A 17,474-nucleotide genomic window follows, 5' to 3' on the forward strand; every position below is an offset into this window, starting at 1 on the left:
GGCAAACAGGGATTTGTAATTATCATCAACCATGCATAGTTTTGTACATTAGTAAGCATGGACCTAAAGGGGTTTGATAAGTTAAAGGCACAAAACAGAGTGCAGGAGAGGAGAGCAAATGTGAAATATGAATGCAAATTCCTCTACTGTTTCACAAAATAAGAAATTTATTCTATGGTTATGTCTACAAGTGTGAGGTAAATAAATTGAATACAGTGGGTTCGGTCTCCTGTAGTCCTTACACAAGCAAAACTCCCAAAGTCATGAAGGGTTTTGCATGACAAAAGAATTCAATATTAGGATATATACACAACAGCTGTAACCATACACTTATTGTCTAAAACTTGTTTTGGCAGCATGAGCCTGTCCAATTATTAATCTTTGCTATAGTCAAATCCAGTGAGGCAGCAAGAAATTGAGGTTGTAAGCCTAAATAATGTTATTTGTGAAAGAGAAAATAAACATACCAAACTGCATGCCCCAGTCTCCAAGGTAATTTATTCTTGTTACTTGATGTCCAAGTGCTTCTTTGAGGTTTGCTACAAAATTCCCTGGTAATCAATCAAAATTATTATTATTACTCAAAACAGTAAGTGTTCTCTCATTCTTAATACTAGTTTTGTTTTGATACAATCTGCATTCCCTCCTCATTACAAATCCAATAAAATGTACTGTTCTACCAAATTTCTTGCTGAAATGAATCAGACTGTTAATTCTTACAGGCCTTGTGGGGTTTTTTGTCCACTTGGAAGGTGCTGTATATTCATTCATTGTAATACAGAAAATAAACATAATATTTTATGCTTATGTGGTGCTCTTCAGCTGACCATCACAAAATGCTTTCAAGCTTCAGTGCATCCTCACAACACCACCGTAGACTATATCAGTCCCCCACCCCATTTTTCAGATAGGCAAACAGACACAAAGAAGTTAAGTGATTGCCCAAGTTCACCGAGCGTGTCAGTGGCAAAGCTGAGAAAAGAACCAAAAACTCATGATTTCCAGTGCTGTGCTCGAATCACCACAGTATCTGTAAACAGGCTGCACTCCAACCCGGCTCCTAACACATTTTACCCACGAGACAGGGTCCAGTCTTAACCCCTTCCTGAAGCTTGCTTTTAATATTACTGTAATTAAAATGCAAAAAAACCCTCAACTTCATCTTTTTCCTGAGCTGGGCTGTTCTTAGGATTTTTCCTTGCTTAACTTCTGTGTCCTTGCCCCTGGTTTCCCCTGCTTTAAAGGGGCTTACACCCTTTTAGCTCCGATGCAGGAGTATAAAAGGACCCATCTGGTCTGATATCAGGGTGACTCAGCTGCAGAGCTCTGTGTCTTTCTCCCAGAACCTTTATCCTGACACCATGTTACAGCACCCAACCATAATTTTCTATTAGATTCATTCATTCTATTCAGTTTATTTCATCCCTTCTGTGTAGACAGTGATCTATAGGATTATTTGGGGGAATGGTCCTCCCCACAGGAGATGGTGTGAAAAGGAGGAGCTATGACACCTTGTATCACTTAGCTAACAATTACATGGTTACAGAATGGTTGGATGCAGTATTAACTCAATAGATGAAGTGCAGACAGTGATCCTTGTCAGTAAAGTAGCACTTTATACACTGATATGGGGAAATACTGAAAGAGAAAAAACAATGAAGCTAAAATTTCACTTAATAGCTTTTGTGCCATTGGAGTGTTGAGCAGCAAATGAACACACAACTATTCAGTTATGTACAGGAGTCAACAAGAGTTTTATCCCATATATTTGAGGGCAGAACTGGGCCCACAACCACCATGACAGCAATATTGACATATAGTAGTTAACGAATTACAAACAAACCTGATGTCAGACAACTTCTAAGACAACTGGACAAACCGGAAATGAAAGTTACCCTTAAAAGGACTCAAAATATACCAACAAAGGCTTCTATCAGTGTCTTTCTAGGATGCCATTTTAAATCTCTAATTTGGGATTTCCTCATTTAATGCTCACACTACTAAAACTAAGTAATGTGCTCATTAATAAATCTGTCAGTAACGGACTGAGTTTTTGTTGTTTACTCCCTTCCTTCACTGTTTAATTGGTAGGAGGTTCTTATTAAACATAAGGTTGGCCTGACATGGCCTTTCCACTATAGGAATGAAATTCAATAGGATTTTCTATTGAACTCCATAGAGGAGATACAGATGATTTTCTAGGCTGTAGTTAAATGTGTACTTACCTATTATCGTGGAACGCAAGTGTCCTACATGAAACTTTTTGGCAATATTGGGTGAACTGCAATAAATACCCACAGTTAACATTTGTTGACTGTACAAAACAGAACTGCCAGACCATTGTCTCCCCTAACAAACATCCAAACAGTTGCTACACTCTTCCCATGTCCTGAAAAGTGCTAAAGAAAAACACAGTTGCCACCCTTTCCAATAAAATTCCCAGGCTGATCTAATTATGAGCTAGGATCCAGGTCCCAATTTTGCTCCAGAGGGCAAGGCATTAAAAAAAACAACAAAAAAACGTGTTGCCTTCCCAATTAGTATACAATTTTCAAATACAATCCTAAGTAGATAACGAAGTACTCACACCATGCTCTGTCACTCTATAAAAATTATGCAAGTATGGATTTTTCACAACAGACCTTCACTTTTACACAATACCTCCCTTCCTAGGAGTAAATGTGACTCCATCGCAAGGCTCTCATACAAAGCCCTACCCAGTATGTATGCCCTTCAGGGCATACTCCCTTTCAAATACCAACTCCAAGTAACGGCAATCAAGTATTATTATCTACAGGGATTAAATTCAGTTGAACCCCACCAGAGCAGAGCTCTGGTAAATATTTTCAAACCCAAAGCACCCACACACACACTCCCCACCCCAGGTGAGAACAAGCCAAAGTGGTTTCATTTACTTCCTCATTTGTAAGTCAGAATCATTTAGGTTAATTAACCTCAGGGCATTTAAAGTTTACTTCTCTTGGGGTACGTCTATACTTACCTCCGGGTTCGGCGGTAAGCAATCGATCTTCTGGGATCGATTTATCGCGTCTTGTCTAGACGCGATAAATCGATCCCGGAAGTGCTCGCCGTCGACGCCGGTACTCCTGCTCCGCGAGAGGAGTAAGCGGAGTCGACGGGGGAGCCTGCCTGCCGTGTGGACCCGCGGTAAGTACCTTGTAGTTCGAACTAAGGTACTTCGACTTCAGCTACGTTATTCACGTAGCTGAAGTTGCGTATCTTAGTTCGAACTGGGGGGTTAGTGTGGACCAGCCCTTGGACACTTGTACTATCCCTGATTTGCTAGTTCTCTTGTGCTCCCTCTGCTGGCAGGTTGTCCAGGTCGCAGCACAACAAAGATAAGGCAAATGGGTCTTTTTATAATTTTGAGCCAGATTTTCAGACCGAAGTCCATTTTTTGTGGACACAAAATTGTGCTCACAATTATTTGTGCCTGAAAAAAAATATTCAGGCCTGGATCTGAACATCCAGCCCAAAATTTTAAACAGCCAACTACTTATTTCTGACCTGACAATACCTTTGCTGTTCAGTTGCCAACCTAACCAGCTGGTGGAAGATGCACAAGTGAGCAAGCAAACCAGAGTACAGCACAAATATAAAGGAAATAAAGAGTCTTAACCAGGTATCTGTTTTTTCAGGAACAAATAAGTGGAGACACAATTTTGCACCAGTAGTTTTGTGCCTGCAGTTTAGGACATTTAGACATCCAAATGCTTGATTGCTCCTGAAAATCTTGGATGTAGGCATCAAAGTGATCTAAATTGCAGGTGCAAATAACTGTTGGTGCAGAACAGCACCCACAACAACTGAAGCTCAATTAAAACCTAAAAACTGGAGGCTAAAGGCTGAAAATTCAGCTTTAGTTTCTTCATAACAGAATTAATTAAAACAAAAAAAGACTATCATCCTCCAAATCAGAACATTCTTAATGAGGGTCAAATCAAGGCTTGAACTATCACACTAAATAGTGATGATATACTTAACAGTTCTAGGGGGGAAAAAGCCCCAAATATGATTTATGTTGTATTTGCAAATAAGCTACCCACGTACTAATGTAGTTGAATATCATACATATAACAATGCAGCAGTATCACCTTTGTTATTAATAAGGTATTTTATTGATTCTTGTAAAAGGACTTCACCCATGTACTCACCTAAACTCAATCACTATCTTTCTTCTGGGAAGTGTAGAGAAAAGTTCACTTTTTATTCCATATTCTGAGCCACCTTTAAATACCTGCTGCAACACAGTCTAAAAAGCAAGAAAAAAAATGGCTTGGAAAAGTACTTCATCGACAGAAAAAGAGCAATCAACAAAGAATTTTTTTAATGTTTTACTAATTGCCTAAGAGCTTAATCCTGCAGCCTTTATGCATATAAGCAATCCCACTGAAGGTTATATGCATAGTTGGCCAGACAAAGCAAGGCCCCACACTCAACCCCATGGCATTTTGATATGTCCGTCTGTAACAAACAATTTTTGAAAACTGCATCTCATCAACTCCAAAATTTCGGGGAATTTTCTAGGCCCCATTGATTTTGGTGAAAACCAGAAAACCAGAAAAGCCGGATTTCCACTAATATCACCATTTGTCACTCAGGTTAGAGGGCTAAGGAAGAAACTTCAGAGGTAGGGTTAGGTTAGGATTAGTGGGCCCCTCACCCCACAACATTTTGCACCACCTTGCATTTTGCATCTTTGTCCCTTGTAATTATGAGGGGTGACTAAAATACATTGAAAAACATTAAAAATTGAGATTTTTATTTAATTCAATATATAAAAAAGAATTGCATTAGCTCAGTAAAAATACATTTTTGTATATACTTGTCTGTCACAGAAATTTCAGTGTCCCAAAAATTTAGCATGTTGGGCTACAGATACTGAGAGAGCTTGCTGAAGGGTATGATACATCCATGAAGAGCAAAGATTTTAACGAAGAATACGAGGATTCCACAGAAACAGTTAAAGGCCGCTAATGCAGAAACACAGAAACTGAATTGCTCTTCAACAGAAATATTTTATGCTCTTATAATGGCACTTACAGTATTACTATAGTATCAGGGCCCATCCCAAATAACCAAAATTACAACGGGCCAGTGGTCTCATTTTCCTCTGATTTAACTATCTGACCAAATCCTGCCCATTAATCAGCTCTGAAACAAGAGCCAATAAAAATTTGATAGAACAGTCACACTAAATTCACATATTGTTAAGGTGGATTATATGTAACCAGTTTAAAATTAAATGATACTTTTATGGCATTTGTAACTATGTTAATGTTTTTCATAGGATAAGGTAAGAAATAAAATAGGATCTAATCAATAGAAGTGCACATAGCACTAATAACTAAGAAGCAGACTGAATGAGAGTATTCTTAATTTCTATTAAATACACATTGATGACCACAACGTAAAAGTATTCAGCAAAAGTCTTTACAGGAAAAGGCAACTTCTTGGGCTTCACCAATATAGATGAGAATTTTCATTTCCCCAGGAGACAGGCAGTCAGTTTTCCAAGACAACAACCTGTCAAATCCACTGCTCAGTCTCTGGTTTAGATTTTCAGAACAACTATATGGTGCACCTAGCTCTATGAACTAGCTGAGCAACCAACCGACAAAAGGACTTTTGAGTTTAGCTGTACCAACCATCCATCTATCTCCCTAAGGATCTTAAAACAAGGACCCAGAAATCAGTCTGCTTTGGGATAATACTACCAACGATGAAGGTGAGTGGCCAACTACCATCCAGCAAGTTACTGATTTAACATTTAAGCTGTCTTTTCCAATTAGCCACCAGTCTTTGAAGAAGAGACACTCCCTGTTTTGTAACAAACCACAATACAGTAAAATCTAAATAGCAAAAATTACAATTCTAGATGTCTTTATAAAATAGTATTTTCCACCACTAGCAAAGGTCTTGGAGCACAAGAACCAAGATTAAATTTTTGACTTGCACACTTTAGGTCCTGACCCTAATTTAGCCTTTAAAGGGAACAGGGGAAGAAGAAAAGTCAGAATTATCAAGCCGTGTCAGAGAAACGACTTCCTTATATTTTTAAGAAGAGATCTTTGTGAACCTGATTCCAAATTCTCAGCATGCATAATAAAAGACAGCTGTTTAGTCAATCCTTAGAGAGAGGGAATATATGGTTTTCAAACAGAAACAATGAATGTTTTGAATGTAAAGTTCTACACTAAGACTACAGTAGATGTTTTTCATTTCTATGTAGAGGGGCTAATTTTGTCATTATTGTTAATATTTCACATGTATTAAAACACTTACCTTTGCTAATAATTCCCTATTTATTGTGAAGTTCACTGTTCCTGGACCAGTGCTGATTTCACTCACTACCGTATCACATTTTAGCTAAAAAACACATAAAAACAGGTGAATAAATCATTTTCTTCATTAGACATGCAATACTATATTGGATAGAATCATTTAGGATGGAAGGGACGTACAGTGGGTCATCTAATAAATCCCTCCCCTCATAGAAAGGTAGACTTGCGTTCATTATTTCCAAACCATCTCCACCGTACTCCACCGTGGCAAGAGGCGGAGTCGACGGGGGAGCAGCGGCAGTCGACCCCGCGGCCACTGGGAGCTGCGGGCAGCCGTGCCTACGGACGGTCAATGTAAACCAACTGTCTTGCGGCCCGCCAGCGGATTACCCTGATGGGCCGCAGGTTGTCCACCACTGGTATAGCCTCATCTGCAATGTCCAATACTAGTTGCCCCATCTGAAAAAGGATATTGCAGAACTAGAGGGGTTCAGAGAATAGTAATGTGAACAATCAGAGGCCTGGAAAAACTTTCATATGAAGAGAGATTGAAAAGACTGGGCTGTGGATATCAAGAACATTCAGATTTATTAAAATTAATGCAAAAAATTTTTTGGAAGGGATATTAAATCATGATTCAGGATTTAAGCCAGTCTCTGACTATTAAAGATCAGGATGAGATATAATATGGGGGGCAGATTATCCCACATCTGCCTTCTGCGGGTGTCTTCCATCTTCCTTGTATGCATCTGGTACTGGCCTCTTTCAGAAATCATGGAGGTACCCTCTGGGCCTAGAGATTTATTGCATTTTAAATCATCTAATTGTGCCAACTGCTCTTCTGTCACCTCAGCCTCAGAGAGCACCCCATCTTTATTACCAGAAAAGAAAAGATTCAGCATAGGGATCTCCACAACATCTCAGAAATGAAGACTGATGCAGAGAAATTATTTAGCTTTTCAGCAACGTCCTTACCTTCCTTATTTGTTCTCTTTAACAGTTACTGATCCAGCAGACCCACTGATTCTTTTGCAGGCTTCCTGCTTCTGATGTATTTAAAGAGTCTCCGGTTGTTTGTTTGACACCTTTAGATATCTACTCTTTGAAATTAATTCTGGCCCTTCTAATTTCTTACTATCTTACTACATGCCTCCTTAATTCATGCTCCTGTTTTCTGGCTTCACTAGGATCAGGCTTCCAAATTTTGAAGGCTTTCTGGATGGTTCAAATAGCCTCTCAAACCTTACCATTTAGCCATACTGGTTTACTCCTTGCTGTTCAGGTTCTATTTTTGCTCAGCAGCATGCATGCCTTGTGAGGGTCTATTTTTTTTTTTAAAGGAGCAACCATGCCATCTCTAATTTACTTCCTTTACTTTTTATAGGGCCTTTTTGCCAAGCCTCCTCATCTAATTGAAATCTCCCTTTCTAAAGTTTAGTGTCACTGTGTCACTTGTGCGGTGCTTTACCTTCCCCTTGGATGTTGAACCTTACTTATATTGCGATCATTCTTACTTAATAGCTCAGCTACTTTCATTTCTTGAATTAGCTCGTGTGTTACCTAAAACTTAATCAAGAATAATCTCTTGTGTGCTCTAGAACTAGCTGTTCTAAGAAGTGTTCCAAAGAATCAAGAAATTGTTTCTTTATCCTACTGTGCCATTTGACCAATTAACCCGTGGGCAGCTGAAGTCTCCCACTAGTCTCATTTTGTTAGATTTGACTTGCCTCTTTGGTGTGTCTCAACTTTGTGGGCTCAATTTCTTATTCTTGATCTGGAGACCAGTAGTACAGAGCTACTAATATATTTATATTTTTACAGCTTAGGAATTATATCCACGGAGATTCAATTGCATGGTCCTCCGAGTTCAGCATTTTTATCTCACTATAATCTATGGAATCCTTGAAATACAGCTTTATTCTCCCACTTCTTTGGCCCGTCTATCCTTCCTGCCTAGTTTGTAACCAGGTATTACAGTGTCTCTAATGTTTTTTGTCATTCCACCACTTCCCCATAATGCCTATTATATCAAAAACCTTGTTGATTGCAAGGCAGTCTATTTCACCAATTTTTGCTTCTAAACTTCTTCCATTTGTATACATTTATAGTCTTGACAAGGTGCCTGTTTTTATCTAATCCCTTATTTTGACACCCTGCTGATTTTATAGAATGTATATCTCAGTGTTCTAATCCCATCTCTATTCTAGTTCAATTGTAATTTGCGTTCTACCCTTCTTAGATATACAGATACATATGTGTGCTTTTAAGTTGCCTTAAAACCATTTTAGCTGGCCACTGGAGGATTCTCCACACATAGGGGTATTCTTAGGTGGTGTACAGCAGTGATATTGGCTCTCACCAACCTTTTGTTGGCCACCAGTGTAGGAGGTTGGGTGGACTCCTTTATTCTCAGCTGATCCCCAGCTACCAGAATAGTCCCCTGAGGCTACGGGCAACCAGTGTAAATCAGAACAGGTTTTAGGCCTTTGTCTCTTCATCTATGAGCTACACAAAGCACTCCTTGGCCACAGTACCTGTTACATCTTCCCTCAATCATCTCATCTCTTTCCCAGATCTTGTCACTTTCCCTCAGAGTTTCACTCGCCAAACCTCTTGGTTTTTGCTGCTTTTCTCTGAACTCCCTCCAGTCTGTTGGAAGTCTAGTGTCAAAACTGAATACAATATCCCAATAAGGCCTAGCCAACACTCAATCGTTACTTCAGTTGTTTTTACATGTGACACTCTATCAGTGTAACTCATTCTTAATATTTACTTGTTTTGTGATAAAACTGCACGGGCAATGCATTCAATCTTGCACAACAACATCCTTCTGTAGTATTTACACACAGCTTTCTATGCGTGTATTATGCATATTAGTTTACATTCACTTTTAGTGAATCTCGTTTTTTTATGGTAATCAATTTTTCCAGTATATTAAGATCATATCCTATTATAATTCTATTTGCCCAAGCATTTGTGATACTTATCAGCTTTGTATCAATTACAGATTTGACTTGCCTCTTTGGTGTGTCTCAACTTTGTGGGCTCAATTTCTTATTCTTGATCTGGAGACCAGTAGTACAGGGCTACTAATATATTTATATTTTTACATCTTAGGAATTATATCCATAGAGATTCAATTGCATGGTCCTCCGAGTTCAGCATTTTTATCTCACTATAATCTATGGAATCCTCTAAACCATTAAGGAGAATATTAAATAGTATGGACTCAGAATGGACTCTGTATACACTTTAGACTTCACCTCTCAATGTCACATTGAACAATTAATTACTCCCAAGTTATTTTTGTTTTAAATCAAACTGTGACATCATTTATAGTACTCTTATCTAACGCTATTTCTCTAATTTCCCATAAAGAGGTCATGTTCGATTGGGTCAAATGGCTGCTGTTATGTTACACTCAGTCAAATGGGTGCAGCTGTCACTGGAATCAGTAGGAGCTGTTTGTGTGTGAGTACCATTTTCTCTAAGGAATTTGCTACATTTCCTTTATCTAATAAGCTTGTTATTGTATCAAATAAAGAAGCTTATCGTGCCAGAGTACCTTCTCTGCTAGCCTCTGAGTTTGAAGCTGAAGATCTGGCTTTGAACGATCACTAGACTTGTTCTCTATCACAGAACCCACAAAGAGCTGGAAATCAGCAACTGGCCTAGAGAAAGACATAAAATATTGAGATTGGGTAAAACAGAGTTTGCTGTTACTAAGATCTATTGAAATGCTGGGGAAATTTACTAAATGTTAATAATCCATTTTAGTATGGAATAATTCCATGTAGGCATTCACTCAAAGCATTCATGTCAAACAACAAAAAGCATCAAACGTGTTTTGCCTGTTCCCAATATCCTTTGAAAAGAACCACAAGAGCACATCACAATTTTATCTGAGTCATAATGGAACTTTTAGCAGATATTTTTCCAATAACCACTTGTTAATTTCAGTATCTGCTAAAAAGGAATATCAATACTTATTAGACAGACCAGTGAAAAGGTAAATGATACTGGAGACAACTGTGCGTAACCTACACAAGCATAAAGTGCATGAGGCTTCTCCTGTTCAATTTAAAGGAGAAAGGACAAAACTGAACAATTTATGATGTCTGAAAGATACTGGCTAAGGAAGAAATATTCAATAATGCAATCACACAGTCTGTGGAAAAATACTACTTCCCTAAAACTTTTCAGAATGTCTGTAATCTTTAGTGGTTTTCAAAAGCCAAGTCTAATAAGCAAACAATATTTCACGAGTGTATAATCAGCACATTGCATATGTGAGACAGACTGCCAGACTTAAGGAAATTAGCCAGATTCCCAATGATATCATAGGATGGAAAATGCAGTTGTGTTAGCATTTTTCAATCACCTCGTGGGGTATAAAAGATGTTATAAGGCAAAGACTACTTACAGAACAGCTGGAGTATAGGTGGAATTAGTTGGTTAGCTAGTTTAAAGGAATCCTTTTTCCTTTGTCAGGCAAACTGTCTTGAGCACAGGTTAAGGGAATGGTAGTAGACTCCCCCATCCCAACTGCTGTGCTGTATGCCATGTGCTCATGGTTTTCAGTCCCGCTCCAGCAGCAGCTCCATTTTGGTGATGCTGTTTTTATTTCGGGCCTGATCCTATAAACATTATCGCAGTAGAGCTCTGATCCAGCAAAATACTTAAACATATGATTAACTTTAAGCATGTGAATAGTCCTATTGACATCAATGAGACTACTCACTTCTATGCCAGATAGTAGGCATTTGTAGGATAAAGAAAGAACTCTGGGATCCTTCTAGATTGATACTATTGAACATGTGCCTGGCTATAGAAAGGCCCAACCTACTGTGATGCATAGATAAATGTACAATTAACATTTTTTCATTTTCCCCCAATTACTATATTCACCTAGTATACAATTTGAGGATATAACACCTTATATTAAGAATTCTTTCACTTGTAATAAAATCCAATTTACTTTTTGCATCTCTCAGACAGGAGAATAGAAATAAAAGTATCAGGGGGTAGCCGTGTTAGTCTGTATAAGTAACATTCATATTGATTTTCAATCAGTTTCACTTTCAGATTTTTAGTGCTGTAATATTTGCATTTCAGGCACTGCAATGGGATATTTATTTCAATTGAATTTTTAAGTATCAGAAGTGATTCTGTTGGTTTTGAGATTTCATAAAAGCTTGTTTTAAAAAAAATTAAACGGTGAGACAGATTTAAGTTAAATGTGCCTCTAAAATTGACTGGGATTTAAATATAAATTATAATCTTCATATTAGCCAGTACTGTTTGATTTTCTGTATTCATATTTCCCTTAAAGCTCACTGAGATCCTACAATATTAAGCACCACACACAAAAAATATTTTATTAGAACATAAAATGTAAACACTTTACCGTTTTTTGGAGACAGGAACTGCAGATATTGACTTTATCAAATTTTCTGGTGGCAGGTTCAAAACTCTTGAAAGCTAGATTTGAAACACATCAAAACTATAATAAGAAAGATTTTCAGTGAAGTTATTCCCTGTTTAGGCTCCAATGTGGATGAGACATACATTTTGATAAATTTATTACCATCCAGACTGGTGGCAAAAATGTTAGTGAAGCTATTTTAAGATCAGTTTTTAAAAATGTGTTACAAACACAGCCAATGAAAAAATATAAAGGGTGCTTTAGAGAAAGCTGTACTAATCAAAACTTGCAGCTCTAAACCCCTTTTATTTGTAGAAGGAAGACTGCAGAGACCTGTTTATTGGAATGAAAAAGATACATTTTATTTTAACATAAATTATTTATTGCCTGGAAGATGAATGATAATCAATTGCTGTCCCAACTTAAGATATTTTTCATGAGGATAACTGAATAAGTGGTACATTCCGTTATACTGGGTTATATTTTGCCCTAGCGGCAGCAGATGCAATTCTAATCAAGAGCTGCATCTGCTAAGGATGAACTTGGCCCATGGTGTGAAGTTCCCTGCAAAAAACATGCCAATGAACAGTGGCTCAGAAAAGCAGCAGACACAATTTGGGAAGCTAATGCATTAGAAAAATCAGATTCCTTTTGTTAAAAAAAAAATCCTAAAAACAGAGAATATTCTTGTGACTACATTTTTTTTTGTAATAATCATTTAACAATGTTAAGTAGAAAACAACCCCCCTCCAGTTTGCCTCAAACTGAAATATGATGAGAAAAACTGACAGAACACTCAAATTACCCCTGGTTAATAAGAAAACATTACACTGGAACAAAGAAGAGATGAATAAGGTACTTCACTGTTAGGAATAAAATTTAAAAATCCTAACATCCAGTTCCCTGGTCTAGCTACTGAACTTATTGTATCCCAGTAAAATGCAGCTCAGAGGCAGTCAGAGTCTGAGAGATTAATGTTAACACTTTAAAAGCCTTTGGAAAATCAGGGGACAGTAGATTTTATTTTTAAGCCCTAAATGGACCTCTCCAACCTTACTCACTGTTCTTATTCCTTTCTCTCTCTACTCTGTTGCCTGCTAATTCTGCTTTTTTAACATCAGCCTGTTCTCTCTTCTCACACAAAAACCAGAGCTGTGTCTCCTGCTGTTCTCAGTAGCCTTCCAATATCTTAATTTTATCAACTTTGCATCTCTTTACAAATCTCATATTAAATCATGTGCTTGAATTATACTTTTGAAATCTGGTACATTCCTTCTTCACTAATAATTACAGAGAAAAAAAAAGATGGGAGCCGACATTCTCTATCAGAGATCACGAAAAAGTCATCAGTCTAATAGCCACTTCCTCCTAAAGGGTGGGTGGCTGTCTTCTAATAAATATGAACTGTTTTGTTATACTATATTGTATCATCTTGTACAGTATGGCAATGCAAGATACTGTATTTATGGTTTTATATAAGTGCTTGAAAAATTCACTCAACACTTACTAGCCTGAAAACTGAATGTGCTAGCCAGGGTGAAAAATCCATGTCACCATGTCCCTGAGACCACACTCCCTGCAAATGAAAGGATTAGACAGTTTACTGTTCATTTGCTATATTTAATTTTAACACATCAATCAACTTTTTAAAAGTAACTCACTAAGGGATTCTCTACATGGGGAATTATTCCAGAATAACTATTCCTGATCCACTTCCAAAATGGATTAAGATGATTTGGAATAAGGTACTTTCATTCTGGAATAAGTGTATCCACATGTGGAGTTAATGAGAATAGTTAATCCACTTTAAATTCCACCCCCCCTGCCTTATTCCGCATTAGCTTTCATATGTAGACAAGCACTAACTCAGTTTTGCTTTTGTTTCATATTTTCCCTTCCTGGCATCACTCCATGTACCCCTCTCTTCTTTCCTACAATATCTTTTACTTTCTTTCTTTCTCCCTCCCTCTATTCTGTGAAAGCCCTAATTCTTTTTCCTAATTTATCTAGTCAATCTTTCTCACACCCCAGACTACCCACACCTTCCCTGATACATAGGACTTAAAAGCTACTACATACTTAACAGCCAGGGTACTAGACCAAAGGACTTAAGTAAAATGAGGGGCCACACTACCCAGGGACACCACCCAGAAAAGCTACCACTGTCTGGACTCCTACCATGATGACAAGGATCCTGGACCCTTGCTCAGAGGCTCCTTTTATTATAGCCCCCTTCACATGACCTGGATCTGTTACAAAGTCACATGTCAAATGATAGGGGACAATATTAGGGTTGCCAATTTTGGTCAGACGTATTCCTGGAGGTTTCATCACATGACAATCTTTAATTAAAGGTTAATCTTTAATTACTGGAGACTCCCAGGGCAATCCTGGAAGTATGGTAACCCTCAACAGCATCCACTGATTCATGATTACTTTTTTTTTTTTTAATTAAATGACAATAAAGCATGATACCAACCAAAACTGATCACCACAAACTAATCTGTCTCTGAATAACAATGGCCTTCTAATCACAAAGCCACTTCTTGTTCTCAATGCAGTTTCTTCTTCAGTGGCCCACTCAGTTGCCAAGGAAGAGCTTCCACCTGGAACCTGTATTTGCTGCCCTTAGTGGTTTTCAATGCCAGTGATTGGGTGGGCATTAGTTACTTTTGTCAGCAGCACTCCAGATGTCCTCAAGAAAAAGAGAGTCAGTGTCCTTGGTTTTCTTTATAGGTCTTCCATTCCCATTTTAGAATGGACTCTCATACATAGTTTGAGATATGACCTTGGTGCAGCTAGTAAAACTGTTACAGTGAGTGGATGGTCAGAAGGTGAAGCATGAAGTAGAACTGGTCTATCTAGGTGTGACCTTAGACCACACACTGAGTTACCATGCCCACCTGAAGAAGACAGCAACTAAAGTTAAGACGCGTAACAATCTTCTTAGCAAACTGGCAGGTTCGTCATGGGGTACTCGTGCTCTAACTTTGCAGACGTCAGCTCTTGCCATCTCGTATTCGGTGGTGGAGTATTGCACACCAGTTTGGAGTTGATCGTCACACATCAAACTGGTGGATACGCAGTTACTTGCTGCCATGCGTATCATTTCCGGCACCCTGCGTCCGACTCCACTCCGATGGCTTCCAGTTCTGAGCAATATTGCTCCTCCTCATATCAGACAAGAGGTTGCCACTGGCAAATTACTGGAGAAAGTATGTGCCAACTCAAGCCTACCCTGCACAATGACCTTTTTAAACCACCAGCTGCACGTTTGCCATCACATCGCCCATTATGGTCTCATCGGCCACGCCAGGATGTTAGGGCAGAAACACTCTGGCGAGAGGAATGGATATCTGTTATAATCCCCAACCAGTCCCTCGTCGCCAACCTCACAATTTGCCCCCCGTGGTTTTGACCTGCCCCATTGCCAATGGTCCCTGTTGAACAGGTTCCAGACCAGGCAAGGTCTCTGTGCAGCCAACCAGTATCACTGGGGCCTTCGTGACAGCCCTTTGTGCAGCTGCGGCGCAACACAGACGATGACGCACATTGTCGATGAATGCCTGCTGACTAGGTTCAGCGTGGCCTACACCTGCATCACGCCACTGAAGATGCCATCGCTTGGCTAGCCGACTACGCACTCACTAAATAAAAGTGAGTGGATGCCAACCTCTATGGTTACTAAGGCTAAGTCTACACCACACGCCACTGGTGGCAGTATGTAAGCTACGTGTAGTGACACACCACAGTGACAAGCTGCGCAGCTATACACGTCAGTGAAATACTCTGGCAGCGGGGAGCTGCCTGTTGGAATTATTATTATTAAGGCTACGTTTTAGTCATGGGTATTTTTAGTAAAAGTCATGGACAGGTCACGAGCACTAAACAAAAATTCACAGCCCGTGACCTGTCCATGACTTGTACTATAAACCCCTGACTAAATCTTGGGAAGGGGGGCGGACAGGAGTACTGCGTGTGCTGGGGAGGGAAGGCAGGGGGGCACTGCAGGTGCTCGGGGAGCTGGGCCGGGGGGTGCCGTGGGGGCAGGTGGCAGCGCACAGCCCGGGACCCCCACTGGTGCTGCGGGGTCGGTGTTTGGGGCTGGCAGGCTCCCTACCCGGCTCCGCGGCCCCTCGGAAATGACGATAGCCCTCAGCTCCTAGGCGGAGGCACGGCCACACAGCTCTGCATACTGCCTCCTCCCCAAGCGCCAGCTCCACAGCTCCCATTGGCCGCAGTTCCCAGCCAATGGGAGCTGTGGAGCTGGCACTTGGGGAGGAGGCAGCACGTAGAGCTGCGTGGCCACGCCTTCCCCTAGGAGCCGAGGAATGTCACCACTTCCAGGGAGCCCCCACCCCCCGAGGTAAGCACTGCTCAGAGCCCTCACCCCCTCCCATGCCCCAACCCCCAGCCCTGAGCCCCCCACCCAAACTCCTGCTGCTGCTGGGGGACAGGGGTCTGAGACTGCCTCAGCACCAGCCGGTGCAGCTGGCCCCGGGCCAGCCACACTGGCCACTACAGAAGTCATGGAAAGTCACAGAAAGTGACTTGCGTGACAAACTCGCAGCTTTAATTATTACTAATACAGGGTATCACCACAACATCAATGTAACCATAAATACCTTTATTACATTCAAAGGCTGAATGGTATTTATCCAAACGTGCCTTAAATGCCTAAGCAATAATTACAACCATACAGTAGCATGAAGTTATAAGCATTGATCAGCTACTTACAACAGGACTGGACCTAGGGTGCTCAAACCCATGTTGGCTGGCTCCAACTGAACAGCAGGTACTAGCAAGGCACTTTGAAGACTTTACCCTTTTATACCTTACTATTGGAACGAACATGACAATGGTCACTGCTTCTTGAATTCCTTTCTTTGTTAAAATCAGTCAGAACCATCTTGATAATTGGGGCTTTTCTTCAAAGAGTTTTCTCCTAGCTTATCAGTTACCTTTCAGCCACATTCCAAGCCCAGTATTTTCAATCAAGCATAGCACCTTTCAAGGCCGTCCCACGACTGCTAAACACCTGCATTTTACATAAACTGCAAAGCATATATATTATTTAGCCAAACCTATTAAACCCTTTATATACCTATCTAACCCTATACTGCTGGAACCTTTCCGTGCTGCTAGAGTCTTTCACAGTGGCAGGGAAAGGCTCTGGCAGCCTGCTGGGGCTACGTTTCCTTCTGCTAGAGCCTTCCTCTTCATCAGGGAAAGACTCCATCAGCGGGACACTACACTGCTAAAAAATAGCAGTGTAGATGGGGGAGGCACTGCTTGGGCGTGTAAAGTTGTACTGGGGTTCATACCCTAAAGGTTCTGGTGTATCTTTACTCACCTAAGCAGTGCCTCATCATCTAACATTGCTATTTATACTGGCAAGTGGGGGCATGCAGTATATATACCCTACACACTGCTGTAAGAAGTGTGCGGTTTATACGTACCCTCAGTGTACTAGTAACTGAAAGCCTATACTGATGCATGGGTGTAATTAGTAAAGTCATGTGTGTAAAAAGCCAAAAATGGCTGAGAACTTTCACACTGGACAGTAACAGACCGCAAATTCCAATGGTGGTTGAACCTGGTGATATTTCTAAACAAAAAGAGCTCTCAAGTATGCTTGTAGTTGTTTCCATTGCTTCACACTGACTGTTCAGATACTTCAGGTTTTAGAGTGACTAAAGAGTGACACTTTAGAGTGACAATCCTGGAATCTTACACATGATACA

At 40.0% G+C, this 17,474-nt stretch overlaps 1 protein-coding gene across 2 annotated transcripts in view; it reads right to left on the reverse strand.

Moving 5' to 3' along the window:
• Positions 1-17,474, reverse strand: part of RARS2 (arginyl-tRNA synthetase 2, mitochondrial) — a 59,306-nt gene that overhangs the window by 39,226 nt on the left and 2,606 nt on the right. The window contains exons 2-7 of one of the 2 annotated variants that reach the window (XM_065401571.1): positions 11,713-11,786; positions 9,871-9,976; positions 6,307-6,390; positions 4,176-4,273; positions 2,226-2,281; positions 468-551 (exon numbers count right to left, since the gene is read on the reverse strand). In XM_065401571.1, coding sequence (XP_065257643.1) covers positions 468-551; positions 2,226-2,281; positions 4,176-4,273; positions 6,307-6,390; positions 9,871-9,976; positions 11,713-11,786 — 502 coding nt within the window. The remainder of the gene's footprint in view (positions 1-467; positions 552-2,225; positions 2,282-4,175; positions 4,274-6,306; positions 6,391-9,870; positions 9,977-11,712; positions 11,787-17,474) is intronic. The other variant, XM_065401570.1, reaches the window with a different exon arrangement.

Source organism: Emys orbicularis, chromosome 3, assembly GCF_028017835.1.
Source record: "Emys orbicularis isolate rEmyOrb1 chromosome 3, rEmyOrb1.hap1, whole genome shotgun sequence".
NCBI lineage: Eukaryota > Metazoa > Chordata > Testudines > Emydidae > Emys > Emys orbicularis.